This window comes from Emys orbicularis, chromosome 3 (genome assembly GCF_028017835.1).
Source record: "Emys orbicularis isolate rEmyOrb1 chromosome 3, rEmyOrb1.hap1, whole genome shotgun sequence".
Lineage (NCBI taxonomy): Eukaryota > Metazoa > Chordata > Testudines > Emydidae > Emys > Emys orbicularis.
In genome coordinates, this window is record NC_088685.1 from 136,608,220 (window position 1) to 136,629,057 (window position 20,838).

The 20,838-nt window shown below is 43.3% G+C and overlaps 1 protein-coding gene across 1 annotated transcript in view; it reads right to left on the minus strand.

Moving 5' to 3' along the window:
* TARBP1 (TAR (HIV-1) RNA binding protein 1) overlaps positions 1–20,638 on the minus strand; it is a 102,117-nt gene extending 81,479 nt beyond the window's left edge. The window contains exons 1-6 of the mRNA XM_065401541.1: positions 19,747–20,638; positions 18,032–18,129; positions 16,596–16,662; positions 7,354–7,502; positions 5,254–5,306; positions 2,234–2,331 (exon numbers count right to left, since the gene is read on the minus strand). Coding sequence (XP_065257613.1) covers positions 2,234–2,331; positions 5,254–5,306; positions 7,354–7,502; positions 16,596–16,662; positions 18,032–18,129; positions 19,747–20,638 — 1,357 coding nt within the window. The remainder of the gene's footprint in view (positions 1–2,233; positions 2,332–5,253; positions 5,307–7,353; positions 7,503–16,595; positions 16,663–18,031; positions 18,130–19,746) is intronic.
* Positions 20,639–20,838: the final 200 nt, after the last annotated feature.

The window sequence follows — 20,838 nt, forward strand, 5'->3', positions numbered from 1 at the left end:
CCTGTGGTATCTGGACAGGGCATACATGGACCTTAACGTAGCTGCATGGGCTGCAGGTGAAGTCTGACAAGCAGCATACATACACACTAACATATAGCCTCAGAGCCCCAGACACATATGTATAATCATTGTTGGGTTTGACTTTACATTGTTTGCCATCGACTGGAGAGAGTGGAATCTCCCAGCGGGGGTAGCAGCCAGCCGGGAGCCCAGGAGGCAGCTGGGCTCCCAGCAGAGAACTGAGAGTCGGGGGGAGGAGGGGGCGGGAAGAGCTGGTGTGGAACAGGGAGCTGAGAGCCCATGAAGCAGCCAGGCTCCTGGCAGGGAGCTGCGAGCAGAGCTGAGAGACTGGGCTCTCAGCTCCCTACACTGCCCCTCTTAGGTCAGTGGAAGCGCTCCTGGTGAGGACGCACACCACTGATCAAAGGAGGGTAGTGTGGACATGAACCACCACAGTAATTACTCCAGTTGCTGTAAGTCGATCTAGTATAGGTTGACTTAAGTTTTTAGTGTAGATGTACCCTAAGTATACCTAGATCATCAATGACAGATGTTTTTCTAACCAGTTCCTAAAAATTTCCAGTGATTAGGATTCCACAACTACCCTTATAGTTAAAAAAAAATTCCTATTATCTAACCTAAATCTCCCTTGCTACAGACTAAGCCAATTACTTCTTGTCCTACCCTCAATGGACTTGGAAAACTATTGATCACCATCCTCTTTATAACAAACTTTTATATATTTGAAGATCATTACATCCTCCCACAGACTTCTCTTCTAAAGAGTAAACATGCCCAATTCTTTCAACCTTTCCTCATAGGTCATGTTTTCTTAACCTCTTATTTTTGTTGCTCTTCTCTGGACTCTCTCCAATTTGTCCACATCTTTAATCTAGCTGAGTCCTCACCAGTGCCATTACAGCAGAACAATTACCTCCCATCTCTTACATGACACTCCTTTTAATACATCAGAAAGTGACATTTGCCTTTTATGCAACAGCATTACATTGTAGATGAACATTCGATTTATGTTCCACTATTACCCCCAGATCCTTTCGGTGCCTGACTTCAATATGGGAGTTGTTGGTGCCTGTTTTGACATTCTTGTTGAGGTCGGCGTCTTTCCTTGGCACTGTCTTTTTTGCCCCAGTCTTAAGCGATGCTGACTGCTCAATGGGTCACTTGATAACACTGGTTTGTTCATTAGTAGGATTTTGGAACTTGTTTCATTTATGAACTGTTCCAAAAGGTGGAATTTCAGCCTTGTCTTGTGCGACTTGCACACCCATATTGATCATCTGTTTAGAATGTGCAATTCGCCCAGAGAACAGAGAAACCTACTATATTCAGAGGGAATAGTCCATTGCAGGATGGACAGGGCTTGAAGCCTGCAGGTTTCAAGTGCAACAACATGTTGATCAGGGCCGGCTCCAGGGTTTTTGCTGCCCCAAGCAGCGCAAAAAAAAAAAAAAAAAAAAAGGCGATCGCGATCAGCTCTACCCGCCGCTTCAGTCTTCGGCGGCAATTCGGCGGCGGGCCCTTTGCTCTGAGAGGGACCAAGGGACCCGCCGCCGAAGAGCCAGACGTGCCGCCCCTCTCCATTGGCCGCCCCAAGCACCTGCTTGCTGGGCTGGTGCCTGGAGCCGGCCCCGATGTTGATGAACCCTGTTGGGGGGGGGGGGGGGGGAGAGATGTACAGAGAAGGGACATATAGGGTCTGACCAGCAAAATTTGGTCCAGGCGGGTCAGCTCAGATCATGGCAGTTGAAAACAGGAGATAAGAAATGGTTCTGAAGAAGTTACTCTGAGCTACAAACTAGCAAGTTAGACACTCTTCCGGCTCTGTCTTGCTGGCACAGATAATAAAAGAGAGCTGAAGAGACATTGCAACTGTTCTTCCTTTGATGCCCTCACATGGGAATACAAGGAAGCACAGGGCACATGCACAGTTCCAACAGATACACCTGCTCAAAAATTTGAGGTCTCATGTGCACTGGGCACACGTGTACCTACAGTGGAATCCACACTGACACATACTCAAAGAAGAAGAAATTTTTGTATGAAAACATTTTAAAAACCAGAGATAGACAGACTAAGGAGATTCAGTCTATGACTCGTGCAGTACACTAGCAGGGAGAGAACACACTGGTAAACATGTACATTAGATACTGGAAATGGATCCATGACCCTTACTTCCCTTATCTTTCGAAAGAAAAAATTAATTAAAACATACTTCTTTCTTCTTCTGGAAGAAGTGTGAGGTAAGTAGACAAAAACTTCTGTAACTTCATCCCTAAAGGAGGACAAGCTCCTATCAACTGGCCTGGTGACCTGTTTGGTTAAAAACATAAAATTAACAATATGCACTTTATAAGGAGGGACGTCAAACCCCCTTATAAAACAAATTAATCAAAAACATTACCTAATTGTCTAACTCATTAGAATGCAAACAGCCAATCAAAGTAAAGTGTTTCAATATGAAGAATTGTTTGGGGTTTTTTTTTAAGTGCTTTTGATACTTTTAAAGGGCATTGAAAATGTAAATATTGAAACTGAAATACAGCAATTGCAATGCTGAATCATAACTGTGGTCCATCTAGTGCAGTCTCCTATCTCTGACAGCATCGGATGATTCCCAGAAAGATGCAAGAAACCCTGCAGTACTAGATGTGGGATAATGTAATCGCAATGAAGGTTTCATCTTAATCATCTTAAGACCTGAAACATGAAATTTTATATCCTTTTCAAAATTTATCAGCATTAGCTATTTATAATTCTGGATATTCTTGGTATCCATATAAATGTCCAATCTCTGTCTATTTCTCTACCTTTTTAAAATACGCCTATATCCACTCATCCAGTGCTCCGAGTGCTTATCCCACATGTTAAAAATTACAAGAAAAATATACACTGTTGTTGCAGCCATGTTGATTCCAGGATATTAGAGAGACAAGGTGGGTGAAGTAATATCTTTTATTGGACCAACTTCTGTTGGTGAGAGAGACCATAAAAGATATTACCTCATCCATCTCGTCTCGCTAAGAAAAATACAGACAAAGGACTGCCCATAAATATTTCCAGCTCAACCCCCACCCTGAACAGCCTTGACAAAGAGGGGAACAAGATGGGTTTTGCAGAGTGCTCAGAAGGCAAACAAATCCTACCTCTGGCAGACCAAGGGGGGAGGGGGAAGCAAGTTCCAAAACTGAGGATCTTTCACATAGAAAGCACTGCCAGCAGTTCCCTCTTATTTATATTGAGGGAGATCCAGATAGAATGCCTCTGTTGATCTCAGCTGTGGCAGAATATCGTAAGAAGAGAGGCAAGCTCTCGGGTAATCAGGTTCCAAACCATTTAGACTTTATGGGTTAAAAACAACACTTTGAATTCTACCCAGAAACATACTGAAAGTCAGCGGAGATTATGGAGATAACGTGCTCCCAACATGCAACTCCACTTAATAAGCAGGCTACAGCATTTTGCACTACCTTCATCTTCTGAATATTCCCAATACAGCCCCATGTATGACACATTACAGCAATCTAATCTTGAAGTGACAAAGGCATAGATTTTTGTGGCAAGGGCCACAGAAGAGAGAAACGGTCACACTCTTCTTGCCAGGTGCAGAAAAACACTCTTGGCCTCAGCCCCAACCTGGGCATCCAGGAGCAGCCCAGGATCCAATGCTACCCCCAAACTAAACTTTTTTTTTTTTTTTTTTTTTTTTTTTAACAAATGGTGGCTGCATGCTCTTTATGAGGGGCACAGATGTAAGTTCTACCAACTCTTCCAGCTGCTCTCCCCAACCCACAAACGCTATCTCAGAGCTAGTCTGCACTACGGAGTTAGGGTGGCTTAACTACATTGCTTAGGGCTGTGAAAAATTTCATACCCTGTACTATGTAATTAAGCTGTAATTAAGTCCCAGTGTAGACACAGGTAGGCCAACGGAAGCTGTGCCACTGTAACGTTTCTAGTGTAGACATCCTATGTCTATTCTGGTTTGAGTTTGAACAGTCAACTAATACTTATCCAAACTCCAGGTTCATCTAGGGCATTGGATAATTAATTCCGCTGTTCTGGCTGGGTAGGATGTGATAGAAACCTAGAGCTGGATATCATCTGCATACCGAGTGCACTACAACCCATTTCTCCTCACCATCCATTCTAGCAGCCTCATATACACATTGAACAAAAGAGGTCACAATAGATTCTTACCCTCCAAGATATCCTGTAACAAAACATTCCAAAATCTAGTTACATAGAAATTTTATCAGTTTTGAATTTGCCACCTTTTGACTTCATTGTGCTATGAGACACAGAGAACAGAAGCTCCCTATCTTCACTACTTTTATCATGTCCATGCTTATATTTCTCCTTTCTAAAATAAACAACCCCAATTTTTTCACTCTCTCTTCACATTAGAATTTTTCAATGCCCTCTCTGAAACCTCTACTTCTGCTGTATCCTTTCTGAGATAGTGTGTAGTTCTGACCACCCTTATTCCCAATGAGGATGTACCAGTTATTTATATAATGGTATTATTATGGTTTTTCATATTATTCCCCATTTGTTCCTTATGCATTCTAACACTGTTTACTTTTTAGACCACAGCTACACACCAAGCCAAAGTCTTCACTGAGCTGTCCACAGTCACGCCAACTTTTTTTTCTTGAGTTGATACAGTTCGTTTAGAACCCTATGAGATGTATCGTTAATTATTTTTTTCCCCTTGAGTGTGTATCACTTTGCATTTATGAACACTGAATTTCACTTGACATGTTGCCCATTCATCTAGATGGGTCCATTCCTTCTGCATTTCCTCCGGGCCTTCTCTAGATTTGATTAAGCTAAATAACTTTCTGTCTTCTGTAAATGTTGCTACCTGACTGCTTGCTCATCCCCCTTTCCAGACCATTAATAAATACAGTAAACAATATCAGACTTAATAAAGAACCTTGAGGCATCCCACTATTAAACTTCTGCATAGGATGAAAACTGACCATTTATTCATACGCTTTGTTCCTGTCTCTTAGCCAGTTTTTGATCCATGACAATTTTTTGCCTCTCACCCATGACAAAGTAAGTTTCTTTAGCACCTTTTTGTCAAAGGCCCTTTGAAAGTCTACAAAAGTCTACAAAATTATGTCAAATGCTTGACTGACATGTTTAAAGTGATATCAACTGATATCTCCCATCAAATGTAACGGTCCATTGCTCAATAATTACTAAACTAAATAATCAATGGTTTACCTGCCATAGAGAGAACTTTCTGAAAGTGCATCCATTAATGGTCCAATAATAAACTGGAGAGAGAAAAATTAAATTTACATTAAAACCAATCATTAAATTTTATACACGCACTAACTAGATTTATTTTACTTGTGATAAACAAGATAGAGGAAGGGTTCCTACTAATGAGAGAGACTTATCATTACTAACCTACAGCAGCAGGGGATTAAGCAATGAGCTTTGTACAGTCAGTCATTTTTGCTAGAACAACAACACTAAAAGAGCGGTGGTTTGCCTATTTGGTATAGAAGTTGGGCTACTGAGGAGAGGATGTAACCTGATTCGAGGAACAAGAAAGGCATTAATATTAGTTGCACATGGAAGTTGAAAGGAGGAAGAGAATGAGTCTTCACTGATCACTAGTAAAAATGTTAAGTAAAAACAGTCAACTTTAAAAAAAAACAAAAAAAAAAACCACCTGTTCCCCACTACTGTTCATAAGTAGGGCCCTACCAAATTCACGGCCATGAAAAATGCATCATGGGCTGTGAAATCTGATCTCCCCCGTGAAATCTGGCTATTGTAGGGGAGACCAGATTTCACAGAGTTGGGCGGCTGGAGAGCAGCGGTTGCTGGCTGAGAGCCCAGCTCTGCAGGCAGCACTGCCACCAGCAGCAGTCCTTTACTTCTGCGCTGCTGCTGGCGGTGATGCTGCCTTTAGAGCGGGACGCCTGGCCAGCAGCTGCCCTCTGTCTGCCCAGCTCTTAAGGCAGCAGCACAGAAGTAAGGGTGGCAATACCACAACACCCCTACCATAGCCTTGCGACACACACACACACACCCCCAACCCCCTTTTGGGTTGGGACCCCCATGGTTACAATACCGTGACATTTCAGATTTAAATATCTGAAACCATGACATTTATTATTTTTTAAATCCTATGACAGTGAAATTGGCCAAAATGGACCATGAATTTGGTAAGACACTATTCATAAGTAACCTTTAAGAGTACTATAACTGAAAAAGAAAAAAAAAAACATTTTTCGCTTTGTACATTTCACAGCACTTGGTGTATAGTGAGTTCCTCTACTACAATCCCCTACAATCTATTTTCCATTTGGGTCTGTTTTTCATAAAACAAAAGGGAAGAAAATTATTTTTTACAAAATAAGAAAAAAAAATTAGAACCATAACACTGACAGGAGTACTCAGGGATATATTGTAATTGTAGCTATTTTTAACCTTTTTTTTAAGCTGACTATAAATCAAGTTGGTGTCACTTTAATGAGAGATTGACCTTAATTGTATAAAACAGAAATTTTGGCTTTTGAGCTACCTGCAAGCTACTTCTTGGAAGTGGGGCTGGACAGAGTACAGAATAGATCATTTATACCCTGCGAGATGTAAGCTAACTACTAAATCTATGCAAATGCAATATGCTATTACAACAGTAAAACAGAGTGTAGTTTTAACACCTATAATATTTCTTTATTATATAGTAAGACAGACTTTTTTCATAATTTATTATAAAAGATACAGTAAAAAAATGATTATTCAACAGTCTATAGGGATATCGGAACCTTCCCACAATAAGGGGGGGATAACCATCAGGCTTCAAAGTCTGTCCTTAGAGTAGTGAAACGCTGAGCATGGACTTCAAAACCTCCTCAGTAAACTCCTTTGTGGCCAGATGGTTCTGCTGAACTGAGGTGCTCAACAGCTCCAGTTCTGAAAAAGCTGAGGAGCTCTACAGAACTGGAACATCAGCAACCCTCAGGGAGAAAGAGATCTTAGCCAACCTTCGTATAAAAAGAGTCCCAGTTAACTGGGATTCAACTAATTAAGGTTAGACTGCACTGGTCCCTGAAATAAGGATTTGTGGCTAAATGACAAGGAACACTGCAATAGGCACTCTTTCTTTGACCACTGTAATCTTAGCCCTGAGATCACTTCTAAATAATGTCATTACTATTGACATAGCTAAATTTGATATGGTTTTATAGAATTTGTCTACCAACAACTCATGATTTAAGTAATCAATTTAGGAAATGTTTCAGGTTAAAATATCTATTTATCCTGGAAACTAGTTGGGAGGGAGGTTGGTTAGGGGAATGCTCTTACCTCTGAAAATCCTGGTGAATTTGGAAGACGTTTTGTTTCATAAATCTCCAGAAATTGAGCAACACCTTCCCTTGTCAAAGTTTTGTTTTCACTCTCAAACATCCTTTTGTAAATGCACATATGCCACGATGGGTGAAACAACCAACAACCTGGTACAAAGATGACAACTTTAACTGGTGTCAAATGATAGTGACATCAGCATGTAATCAGTCTAGTAGTAAATTTTAAAGAAGTGTATCAAACTAAAGCGTAAAATATTGAAGGTATCATGACATGATGGTTAGCCATTACAAAACACTATTTAGAAAGATGTTATACAGGTAGCTATTTATCTGGTGTCTAAAATGTGCTTTTCTCTAAAAAACACAATATAAACATTTATTAACATAGCTTGAAAAACTTACCCAATGCTTTCTAGCCTAAAGACTAAAACTAATAGCAAGAGTGAAAAATACTTGTTTCCTTTTCCCCTCCAAGCCACTCCCTCTGTAATTCAAAGCAATAAACAGCTATCTACTGTATTTACCTGTGACAAACTGTCAATCAACTATCTATTTAACAGATTACAATTTAACTTACTACTCGTATTTTATTTTGGTTAGATCTTTTTTCCCTTCTCAGATTCACTCCATCATGGTGCATCTTTCCCAGTATTGTCTCTGGTATCCAGTTCCTTCCTCTCCTTTGTCTACTGCAATGTTGCTCAGGCAGCCTGGCTCAGAACCTCCTTCCCCAGCATGTGAGCCAGGGAAAAAGGAACTTAAAACTGGCTTCATTGGTTCATATTCCTGGCTCCCTGGGCCATGGCTGCTGCATTGTTCTTCTGGCATTCTAGATAGCCATCTTATTCTCTAGCTCCCGCTGCTATCTGTCTATCTTAAGCAAAAGCAAACCCAGTGGAAATGGGCCTATTTGTGAGGTGGGAGGGATGAGAATTAAAGGAATTTCATGGTGATAGAATAAGTAACTTTGCTGCAGGTATTGGTCTAAACAGCAATGACTGTCAGCACTGAGATCAACGGCACCGGTAGGTCATGTCTCACTTCAGACAGTAGCAGGGGGAGTTGAGCCATAGTTCTCACTCTGACCTTGGTACCGTAGGACTCAAGAGATGATGTGTGCGAGGAGTGACGATGACCCGAGTCTCAAGTGCTTGAGTAGCCCTTCTTGGGTCTTGATTCAAGTTTTTGTTCCAAAGAACAAACAGTCTTTGGAACCTTGTGAGAAGATCCTAGCGAAGGTGACATCTCTTCTCCTCATGCAATCTAGGAGTCTTTGAATCCTTGTCAGGGGAAGCAGATGCAGAGCTTCAGGGGCACTTCTAGTCAGTATATACTCAGCTCTGCCAACTTCTGTATGGACTAGATCAGGGGCTGGATGCATTGATTGTTCAATAAAGTAGTCCCTCAAACACACCTCCTGTTATTTCTGTGTCCTCTTCTTGAATGACTTGCAGATGCTACATTTCTCTCTCACATGCCCCTCTCCCAAGAATATGAGGCATCTGATGTAAGCATCGCTCACTTGTGGCATAACAGCCCTGCAGGAAGGACAGTGCTTGAAGGCCACGGACTTCTGCATTTCAAAGCTAATGCTGGAGGCTTTGATAAAAATATCAAAGGAAAGTCCCATCCCGAATGAAAGAATAATTAAAACTAGTAAGCAATCTACTAACACTACTCTATTTACACTAACATTTACAAGACAGTAAGTGATAAACATGTGAGAGAGAGAGAGGGCCATTGGCACCAGACACACAGGGAGCTCCAACTCCTAGGCACAGGCAATTCAGTCTGAGATCATGAATAATTCTATGGGCAAGTTAATGACAGAAAGGTAAAGGTGGTGTCATTTGATTCATAAAAATCTACAGAATCATCATTTCAGTGGTGTCACCCTGTGTATCATGACAGGGAAGATTTGCTACTCCAGCTCCAAGTCCTCCGATTGGTGGAAATTTTGCTAGTACAATGTCATCAGAAACGGGTAGAATTGGGTATCCTTTGAAAGCCCTTTTTTCCACAAATACAATGGTACCAAACACGACAAACTTAGAACAATTATGTAGATATATAGTCAAGAAAATGTTTAAAACAATCAACTTTTTTTTAATTATACTTTAGCACAAGCATGTCAAAAATGCAGCCATCACAAAATTAAATTGTGGCTCTCAACTGACAGTACTGAGTTATCAGTTAATGCTCATAAAATGATAGCTAATTCCAACATGATCAGCCTTTAACTTGGCACTACACGAGGTGCCAGAATGAATGACCTGTGTATGAATCCTGCCAATCATAGCAGCTAGCCCCACTGATTGCTCAGTTCATTTAACATTCCTTATGCAGCTGGAACACATGAACAAATATATCTGCAGAATTGAATCAAAATGTGTCACAGGCCTGTTCAACAGGAGAAGGCTAAACAAGAGAAGATATGAGCAATCAGCAGGCACAAAATCAAGATGTTGGGAACAAAATTAATCAAGAAAAAATGCTTGAATTGTCTATGCATTAATAGTAGGAGTTCAACTAACTAACAGACTTGGAATTGCTCATTTATGAACATAAATTTGATCTAACTGGTATTGCTGAAACCTGGTGGGATGATTCAAATAACTGGAATGTTAACATCAATAGTTATAACCAATTTAGGAAGGACTGAGTGGGCAAAATAGGAGAGAGGGAATGGCACTCTACATCAAATATGGCTTTACCTGTCTCAGAGTCACTGATAACTCAGAAGAAAATGATCTTGAATGCTTATGGATCAATAACCTCACAGATAAAGCACAAGATGAATTATCAGACACATAGATCAACACAATTTGTTGGAGAAGAGCCAATACGGCTTTTGTAAAGAGAAATCCTGCCTCGCCAATCTATAAGAATTCTTTGAGGACAGTCAACAAACATGTGGACAAAGGTGATCCAATGGATATAATGTACTTGGACTTTCAGAAAGCTTTTGACAAGGTCCCTCACCAAAGGCTCTTAAGCAAACAAAGCAGTCATTGGATAAGAGGGAAGATCCTCTCGGCGAACCGCAGCCACAGGGAGCTGAGGGGCTCCATGCCTGCAGATGCTCCAGGTAAACAAAACAACAATGTATTAGATATTCAATTAAATGATTCCATAGAGTTTAAAATCATCAAATTTTGGTGTACACCCATTTATAAGTCACTCTTTTACCAAAAATATTCGGCTTATGAATGAGTATATACGGTAAGTCCAAAGCAGACTGCAAAAAGTTACCAAGGGACCTCACAAAGCTAGGTGACTGGGCAACAAAATGGCAGATGAAATTCAGTGTTGATATTTGCAGAGTAATGCACATTGGAAAACATAATCCCATCTATACATAAAAATGATGGGGTTAAATTACTGTTACCACTCAAGAAAGAGATCTTGGAGACACTGTGGATAGTTCTCTGAAAACATCCACCGAATGTGCAGTGGCAGTCAAAAAAAGCTAACAGAATGTTAGGAACCATTAGAAAAGGGATAAATAAAAAGACAGAAAATATCAATGCCATTACATAAATCCATGGTATGCCCACACTTTGAATACAGCATACAGTTCTGGTTGACCCATCTCAAAAATATATATTAGAATTGGAAAAGGTACAAAGAAGGGCAACAAAAATTATTAAGGATATGAAACAGCTTCCATATGAGGAGAGATTAAAAAGACTGGGACTTTTCAGCTTGGAAAAGAGACAAGTAAGGGGGATATGATAGAGATCTATAAAAACATGAATGGTGTGAAGAAAATGAATAAGGAAGTGTTATTTACTCCTTCACATAACACAAAGACCAGGCATCACCCAATGAAATTAAAAGGCAGCAGGTTTAAAACTAACAAAATAAAGTACTTATTCACACAATACAGTCAATCTGTGGAACTCGTTGCCAGGGGATGTTGTGAAGGCCATGTCACAATCAATAAGCTACTGTCTCACACTCGCATGAAGGACAAGTTAACTACATACTTTGCAGGGGAAATGCTACAGCAGGCAAAAAACTGCTCGAAGAATTTTGTCATCACATGAAGTAACAAACGCCACTGAACAGTGTGGAGTTTCTTCATTAAAAGACACTAACATCATCTTGCATCAATGCCCTAGAGAGAGTTGCAACTAAACTCCAGATTTAGAGTCTCCAGACTCTACCCAAGACTTCCACAAGATTCTGTTTTTGTGCCTTCTGCTAGGGATCAGAATTGCTGTATAGTCCTCAGAAATGTGTCCCTATCATTCAAAGCATTAAAAGCCGCTGCACTGCCAGGTGTCCACGCCCTTTTAGGATGTGACACTACTGGAAGGCTGGCATGAAAAACCAACTTATCTTACTGAAAAGCATCTGATTCAGCCTCCGAAAATTCTCTCCTCACTCTGAAGGGGCTCGGAATGGCTGAGACAGTCATAAATGGACTGAAGGTGTTCATAACATGCGTTTACCATTTGAAAACCAACATTACAACACTTGCAGAGATACAATGGTGGATGTTTACCATGAAACTGACAAACAAAGAAAAACTGCCAGGGATAAGGGATGCATTTATACTTGCTATCAAGAAGGCAAGAAATGAAACGGTTCTGGGATGGTCAAGCACATCCAAAGCAAGCCTCCCCTATCAGGCATTGATAGGTCTTGGAGAACAGACTGATCACACCAGTTATGTGTGAAATATCATGTGCTCCCAAATCAATCCTTCAGCTAATCAAATGCTTGTCTGCAAAGACCAGATGTTTGCCACCTTACAAGTTTATGGCCAGCAGCCTGCCCTGAACGAAGATATTGTTTGCGCTACGCTCATACAATAACAGTGTTACAACATAGATTCATAGATTCTAGGACTGGAAGGGACCTCGAGAGGTCATCGAGTCCAGTCCCCTGCCCTCATGGCAGGACCAAATACCGTCTAGAATAGACCATCCCTGATAGACATTTATCTAACCTACTCTTAAATATCTCCAGAGATGGAGATTCCACAACCTCCCTAGGCAATTTATTCCAGTGTTTAACCACCCTGACAGTTAGAAACTTTTTCCTAATGTCCAACCTAAACCTCCCTTGCTGCAGTTTAAGCCCACTGCTTCTTGTTCTATCCTTAGAGGCTAAGATGAACAAGTTTTCTTCCTCCTCCTTATGACCACCCTTTCAGATACCTGAAAACTGCTATCATGTCCCCTCTCAGTCTTCTCTTTTCCAAACTAAACAAACCCAATTCTTTCAGCCTTCCTTCATAGGTCATCTAGACCTTTAATCATTCTTGTTGCTCTTCTCTGGACCCTCTCCAATTTCTCCACATCTTTCTTGAAATGCGGTGCTCAGAACTGGACACAATACTCCAGTTGAGGCCTAACCAGCGCAGAGTAGAGCGGAAGAATGACTTCTTGTGTCTTGCTCACAACACACCTGTTAATGCATCCCAGAATCATGTTTGCTTTTTTTGCAACAGCATCACACTGTTGACTCATATTTAGCTTGTGGTCCACTATCACCCCTAGATCCCTTTCTGCCGTATTCCTTCCTAGACAGTCTCTTCCCATTCTAATCAAAGAGGCTGATAAAGGAGGTGCTGTTGTCATCATGAACAGGTCTGACTACCAGACAGAGGCTGCCAGACAACTCTCCAATACCAAATTCTACAGGCCACTTTCCTCAGATCCCACTGAGGAATATACTAAGAAACTGCACCATCTACTCAGGACACTCCCTACACTAACACAGGAACAATTCAACATACCCTTGGAGCCCCGACCGGGGTTATTCTATCTACTACCCAAGATCCACAAACCTGGAAATCCTGGACGCCCCATCATCTCTGGAATTGGCACTCTCACTGAAGGACTATCCGGATATGTAGACTCTCTGCTCAGACCCTATGCCACCAGCACTCCCAGCTATCTCCGTGACACCACTGATTTCCTGAGAAAACTACAATGCATTGGTGATCTCCCAGAAAACACCATCCTAGCCACCATGGATGTGGAGGCTCTCTACACAAACATCCCACACACAGATGGAATACAAGCTGTCAGGAACAGTATCCCTGATGATGACACAGCAGAACTTGTTGCTGAGCTCTGTGACTTTATCCTCACGCACAACTATTTCAAATTTGGTGACAATATATACCTCCAGACCAGTGGCACCGCCATGGGCACCCGCATGGCCCCACAATATGCCAACATTTTTATGGCTGACCTGGAACAACGCTTCCTCAGCTCTCGTCCACTCACGCCCCTCCTCTACCTACGCTACATTGACGACATCGTCATCATCTGGACCCATGGGAAGGAGACTCTGGAAGAATTCCACCACGATTTCAACAGTTTCCACCCCACCATCAACCTCAGCCTGGACCAACCTACATGGGAGGTCCACTTCCTAGACACCACAGTACAAATAAGTGATGGCCACGTTAACACCACCCTATACCAAAAACCCACCAACCGCTATGCCTACCTTCATGCCTCCAGCTTCCACCCCGGACACACCACACGATCCATCGTCTACAGCCAAGCACTGAGGTACAACCACATCTGCTCCAACCCCTCAGACAGAGACCAATACCTACAAGATCTTCACCAAGCATTCTCAAAACTACGATACCCGCACAAGGAATTAAGGCAACAAATCAACAGAGCCAGACGTGTACCCAGAAGCCTCCTGCTACAAGACAAGCCCAAGAAAGAAACCAACAGAACTACACTGGCCATCACCTACAGTCCTCAGCTTAAACCTCTCCAACGCATCATCAGTGATCTACAACCCATCCTGGACAATGATCCCTCTCTTTCACAGACCTTGGGAGGCAGGCCGGTCCTCGCCCACAGACAACCTGCCAACCTTGAGCATATTCTCACCAGGAACCACACACCACACCATAACAACTCTAACTCAGGAACCAATCCATGCAACAAACCTCGATGCCAACTCTGCCCACATATCTACACCAACACCACCATCACAGGACCTAACCAGATCAGCTACATCATCACCGGTTCATTCACCTGCACGTCCACCAATGTTATATATGCCATCATGTGCCAGCAATGCCCCTCTGCTATGTACATTGGCCAAACTGGACAGTCACTATGTAAAAGGATAAATGGACACAAGTCAGATATCAGGAATGGCAATATACAAAAACCTGTAGGAGAACACTTCAGCCTCCCTGGCCATACAATAGCAGATGTAAAGGTAGCCATCTTACAGCAAAAAAACTTCAGGACCAGACTCCAAAGAGAAACTGCTGAGCTTCAGTTCATTTGCAAATTTGACACCATCAGATCAGGATTAAACAAAGACTGTGAATGGCTAGCCAACTACAGAAGCAGTTTCTCCTCCCTTGGTGTTCACACTTCAACTGCTAGCAGAGGACCTCACCCTCCCTGAGTGAACTAACCTCGTTATCTCCAGACTGATTCTTGCCAGCATATTTATACCTGCCCCTGGAAATTTCCATTACATGCATCCGACGAAGTGGGCATTCACCCACGAAAGCTTATGCTCCAATACATCTGTTAGTCTTAAAGGTGCCACAGGACTCTCTGTTGCTTTTTACAGATCCAGACTAACACGGCTACCCCTCTGATACTTCCCATTCTGTATGTGTGAAACTGATTGTTCCTTCCTAAGTGGAGCACTTTGCATTTGTCTTTATTAAACTTCATCCTGTTTACCTCAGACCATTTCTCCAATTTGTCCAGATCATTTTGAATTATGACCCTATCTTCCAAAGCAGTTGCAATCCCTCCCAGTTTGGTATCATCTGCAAACTTAATAAGCGTACTTTCTATGCCAATATCTAAGTCGTTGATGAAGATATTGAACAGAGCCGGTCCCAAAACCGACGCCTGCGGAACCCCACTTGTTATACCTTTCCAGCAGGATTGGGAACCATTAATAACTACTCAACCTCATGAAGAAACTTGCACAAATACAGACAGTTTCTCCTCCCTTGGTGTTCACACCTCAACTGCTAGCAGAGCACCTCACCCTCCCTGATTGAACTAACCTCGTCATCTCCATACTGATTTATACCTGCCTCTGGAGATTTCCATTACTTGCATCTGAAGAAGTGAGGTTATGCTTATGCTCCCAATACTTCTGTTAGTCTTAAAGGTGCCACAGGACCCTCTGTTGCTTTTTACAGATTCAGACTAACACGGCTACCCCTCTGATCTCTGAGTATGGTTATCCAGCCAGTTATGCACCCACCTTATTGTAGCCCCATCTAAGTTGAATTTGCCTAGTTTATTGATAAGAATATCACGCGAGACCGTATCAAATGCCTTACTAAAGTCTAGGTATATCACATCCACTGCTTCTCCCTTATCCACAAGACTCGTTATCCTATCAAAGAAGGCTATCAGTCTACATGATGTCTAGCAGTGATAGCTGGAGACAACACTGATGATGACTTTGATGAATAAATGTTTCCAGTCCTACATGTCAAGGTTAACTTCCCTAGGATTACCAAAGATCAAAGTCTTTTTCATATACACAATGCATACCTGTGTTGAAGTATAATTTTAAAAGTTGCTTTTCAAACATTTTCGTGAATATATATCTGCATAATTGTTCTAGTTTTGTCATGTTTGGTGCTTTGTATTCGTGGGAGAAAGGGCTTTTAAATGACACTCAACTCAGTCCATTTCCGACAACATTGTATTAGCAAAATTTCCAACAACCAGAGGACCTGAAGCTGGCAGCAAGTCCACCCACCGCAATGCAGAGGGTGACACCACTGAAATGATGATTCTGTAGATTTTTATGAATCAAATGACACCTCCTCCCTTGCCTTTCTATAACTAACTTGCCCATGGAATGAGATTTTACTACATTATGCTCCCAGATACCGTAATAAGAAGGAACTGAAGTGGGGTGATTTTACCCTTTATACCCTCAACTGGAGGCACCAGGAAGCTCATGAAAACTCTCTGACTCAAGTGCACTCAACCCACACACACACACACAGAGCTAAGTGAAACAGACACGAGTACTCAAAGAAGAATTAGAGGTTTTGCCACAAAATTAGATTCCATATTACTTCGGAGTACAGTGGGCCCTGACAAAGTATGTTTGGTGGATAGTCTATAAATCAATATGAAAAGCAACTCTGGATAGGACATACATCTAGCTAAAAGATAGTTGTTTCAAGTGAATGGTAAGGAAAAAACATTACCATACAAATGAAAATAAAATAATGTCTGAAAACAATTAACTTACCTTTTTCTGATAATGCATATTCATACAAACTGTTTAACTTTGGTAAGACTGGCTTTATAACATGTATCTGAAATTCAAAAGCAGATTTTACGTAATTAATTTAGTTCAACACTCAAACCAAAAAGTTGGTATCATAGCTATACTTATGGGTTAGAATTTGCTCTCAGTTACACTAGTATAAAACTGGAGTAACTTTATTTAAATTAAGAGTTACTCTGAATCAGTACCTTTTGTAATTAATCCTAGGATCTGGTGCATGGTACTTAAAGTTAGTTTACAGGTTTCTTATTGAACTGCCTTCACTGTCATGCTGTTGTATCACACCAACCACTGCACTTACCCATCAGCAATTGACATTTTCATTCATGATTGTAAACTTATAGATTTTCAATTCAATAAAACAGCACAATATATTTACTAAAATTTGAAGGTTTAGTTAGCAAGAAAATTGTAGGAGTTATTTCTCTCAGTAAAGGCTATCTGTTGATACATTTCATTTTAGACAGTGAAGAAGTGCAAATGGTTTGACTACGGGTGATGGATAGGACCCTACCAAATTCACAGCCATGAAAAACATGTCATGGGCCATGAAATCAGACCTCCCCTAAGAAATCTAGCTATTGGAGGGGTGGGAGATGGATGGGGTTGGGGGCTCCTACCATCCAGTGATGGGCTTTACAGACCCCACACTATGGATAAAAGGAGTAGTGAAACAATACTGCCCAGAAGGCCCCACCTCTCAGCAGCTGCCAGGCATGTTCCCTATGGAGGATCTGCTTAAACGGGAAGCTCTGGCAGTCAGCAGGGGGAAGAGTGAAGGAGAGACTGGCTGCAAGAAGGCAAATGGAGAGTAGTTGCTGAAGCAGAGCAATATATAGGGGGAAGACTGGGACTGTGAGTAAGACATGGCCAGGAGACCAGGGTCTGACCTTGCCCCCTCTTCTCCCTGACCGGAGAGAACAAGTGGACTCTGGAAGTGAGCTGGAAATCTCCCCCGGCAGCTGGAGTTCTGAATTACTGAGACTGTGCAAGGATGGGAAACTGAATGCAATAATGAAATCTGATTTTCATCATCAGATAAGTAGTGACTTACCCAAAGTCTTTCAGCAAACTCAAATCAGGTCTCCCAACTGCAATCCCCTGCTCTACCCACTAGATTGTTGTCTCAAAGAAATTATGAGGGGGTTTCTAACTCCAAAATAATTCAATCACACTAACTTATAAAAGCTATATGTTAAATGTTTTGCATGTGAAAACCAAAAAGTCTAAGGCAAAAGACTTATAAAGCTGTAACAGGCTATTTAAACATGCTTGTTAAAGCAAGATTACTAGTTTGTGATATCTGAACAAAATGTGTGATTGACAATACTGTTCAGCATATGAACATATAATCAAAAATACTCGACATGTTATACACAAACTTAAAGTACGCTTACCTGATTTCCTTCCAGAGTCTCCATTATTAAAATGTAATTTTCCCAAAATTGCAAAAGTTTGTCATTCTTCTCCACAGACCACCAGAAAAGACTTGGTTCTAATTGAAAATATTAAATTGTTTAAATTACAAAGATATTTCTGCTCCTATTCTTCAAGCAAAAAGTAATATAATGCCATCTCCAGCATGAGTTATCACCACCAAGAAGTGATAACACAGGACTTGATCCTACAGTCTTTTCATTCCTACTAATAAACAGTTTTGCCTCAACAAGGACTGAAAAAAAATCAAATTTTGCAATCTACTGAATTTTAACGGCAATTTCCCATGTGGCTGAAGTGAAAATATATGAACATGCAGATTTTTCTGATAAACCCATTTAAGATTAGCTAGAAAACTCTGACTATGCTAATCACCTGTCAGAATTTGCTATTCTTTCCAGATCTCATCACTTGTTTTTCCAATAATAGTAACTCATATTTTGTTACCTGCTGTATAAATGGTAAACTGACATGAAAGTGACACTTCTCAGAATCTGCTAGCAACAGCAGAAGTAGAGATTGAGTGTTTTATCACTTTGTGGGGATGTTGGATTGCAGATTTTATTTTTTAATTAATATTTTGCACCCGCTTAAGTAGCTTGCCCACAATTACACAGGAAGCCCAAGAAAACAGAACCATGTTCTCTACTCATGCCATGTGCTTTTAATGACAGTGCAATAATCTTGAAAGTTTCAAATAATCTGAGACTTTAAATATTTGAAACTGTTAAGGGAGAATCTTGCTCCTACCTCTTAAACACCAAGTGCTAAATTATACCTTGCAGAGTGGGTGAGGCATGAGCAGGGCCAGCAACCCTTCCCCATGCCATTTCAAGACAGCCCTCAATAGCCAGGCTTCCAGCACTGGGGAATAGAAGGGGGAACCAGCTGGTACAATTGCCAACCCTAGCAGCCCTACAGTGCATATTTCAAGATGCACTCTTCCCAGTGATCCCCCAGACTTCTGAGTTAAATCTTCCATAATAGTCTACAAGACTGACTAGGCATCATGTGAAGAGCGTTGGCATAGAAAGTATTCTGCAAAACGAAGGATCGTCTGATAGGCTACAAAGTGGGTCAAAATTTGGAATGCACCTTTGCCCACTGTCTACCTCCATCTTTACTTAAGCCTCGGTCAGTGGTTCATTAGAAAGGTGCTTAGTTTCCTTGGCTATTTAGGCAGGGCCCAGGGCTTGTCTGTGCTGATTTTTACCAAGTCTGAAATGAGGTTGTAACATGGTGGACTCCATGAACAGTTTGTTTCCATACTTTATGGTTAACACATGTTTCTGAGCCATGTAACTGCAGAGTTTCAACTTAGCTCATAAGTAGTTGTAACAAATGCCAGGGTGTAAACAGACCCGAACACCATTTTTGTGCATGTACTGGTTAACCAAATTTGCCTATCTTCCTACCTCCCAATGCCCAGTACAAGAGGACAGAAATACAATAATCTCCCGGACACCAACAACTCTGCAAGGCACCTATGGAACAATTATCATCTTGGTACCCAAGCACTGGCAGAACAGGCTGGCTGTGCAGATTGCCCCACAATGCAGTAATGCACACATGGCCGTGAAGGGTGGCAGGCAGACTAAGCTGTGAGAGTCGCCGATGTGTAGATGTGCCCGGAGGGTTAGCAAGGGCAGTCGACTGACAGGTGCGGGCTATGTACCGTCTCCATTGTCCGGGGGGCAGGTGCAGTCCGTGCGCAGCTGATCGGACACCTCCACCGCTCGCTTCAGCAGGTAGCGGGCTCGTTTCCGGCACAGCCCGTCCCCGTCGGTGAGTCCCTCCTGCACCACTCGCCAGAAGCCCCCGCAGAGCCGAGCGTCCAGAGCCGGGCCCTCCCGGCCGCCATCCCCCTCCAGGCCGAGGAACAACAGGTCCGCCAGGGCTGTCAGGGCCAGCAGGGTCCGGCTCACCCGCTGGGCGGCGGCGCCCCCCTCCTCCCCGCGCCCCGGCAGCAGCCCCGCCCAGACCCGCCCCAGGGCGGTGCGGTTACTGCTCAGCGCGGGCAGCAGCCGCCCGGCCACCAGCGCCGCCGCCACCTCCTCCCCGGCCTCGCGCCCGCCAGCCCGCACGAGCGCCAGCGCCGCGTCCACCACCCGCTCCAGCAACGCCGGCTCCTGCAGCTCGGGGGCCACGGCCACCAGCGCCTCCACCGCCGCCTCGGCGCCCAGCCCGGCCCCCGGCGGCTCGGCCCGCAGCGCCGCCAGCGCCTCCCCGGCCAGCCGCGCCGCCAGCTGGGCCCCGCAAAGCCGGGCGCAGAGCCGCAGCGCCCCGCAGGCGGCTCTCACCAGGCGGCGCCGCTCCGGGTCGTCCGCTCGCCCGCCGCCGCGCAGCAGGGGCCAGCAGCGCCCCAGCGCCACCTCCCAGGCCGCCCGCCGCAGCGCCTCCCCCCCGGCCCCGCCGGCCTCCAGCCACTGCAGCAGGAAGCGGAGGGTCTCCACCCGCTCCACGGAGAGCGGGGCGGCCCCATCCCCGCCGCACACCGCCCGCAGCAGCGCGCAGGGGTCCGGGCTCTGCGCGAGGCCCAGCAGCGTGTCCGCCAGCACCAGCTCCATGGAAAGGTGGGGGGCGGGGGCTCCGCGAGGGGAAGGGGGCGCGCGCGAGTTCAATCGGCCGCGCGACCCAACTGTCACCGCCTCCGTTCTCCGTTGCCCCGCCCCTTTTTTCCCAGCAGCCTTTGCGCTAAATTGGGGCGCCCGCTGGTTTCCAAAGTCGGGGATGTCTCGCCCCAGTATGGGAAGAGCAAGGTGGTCAC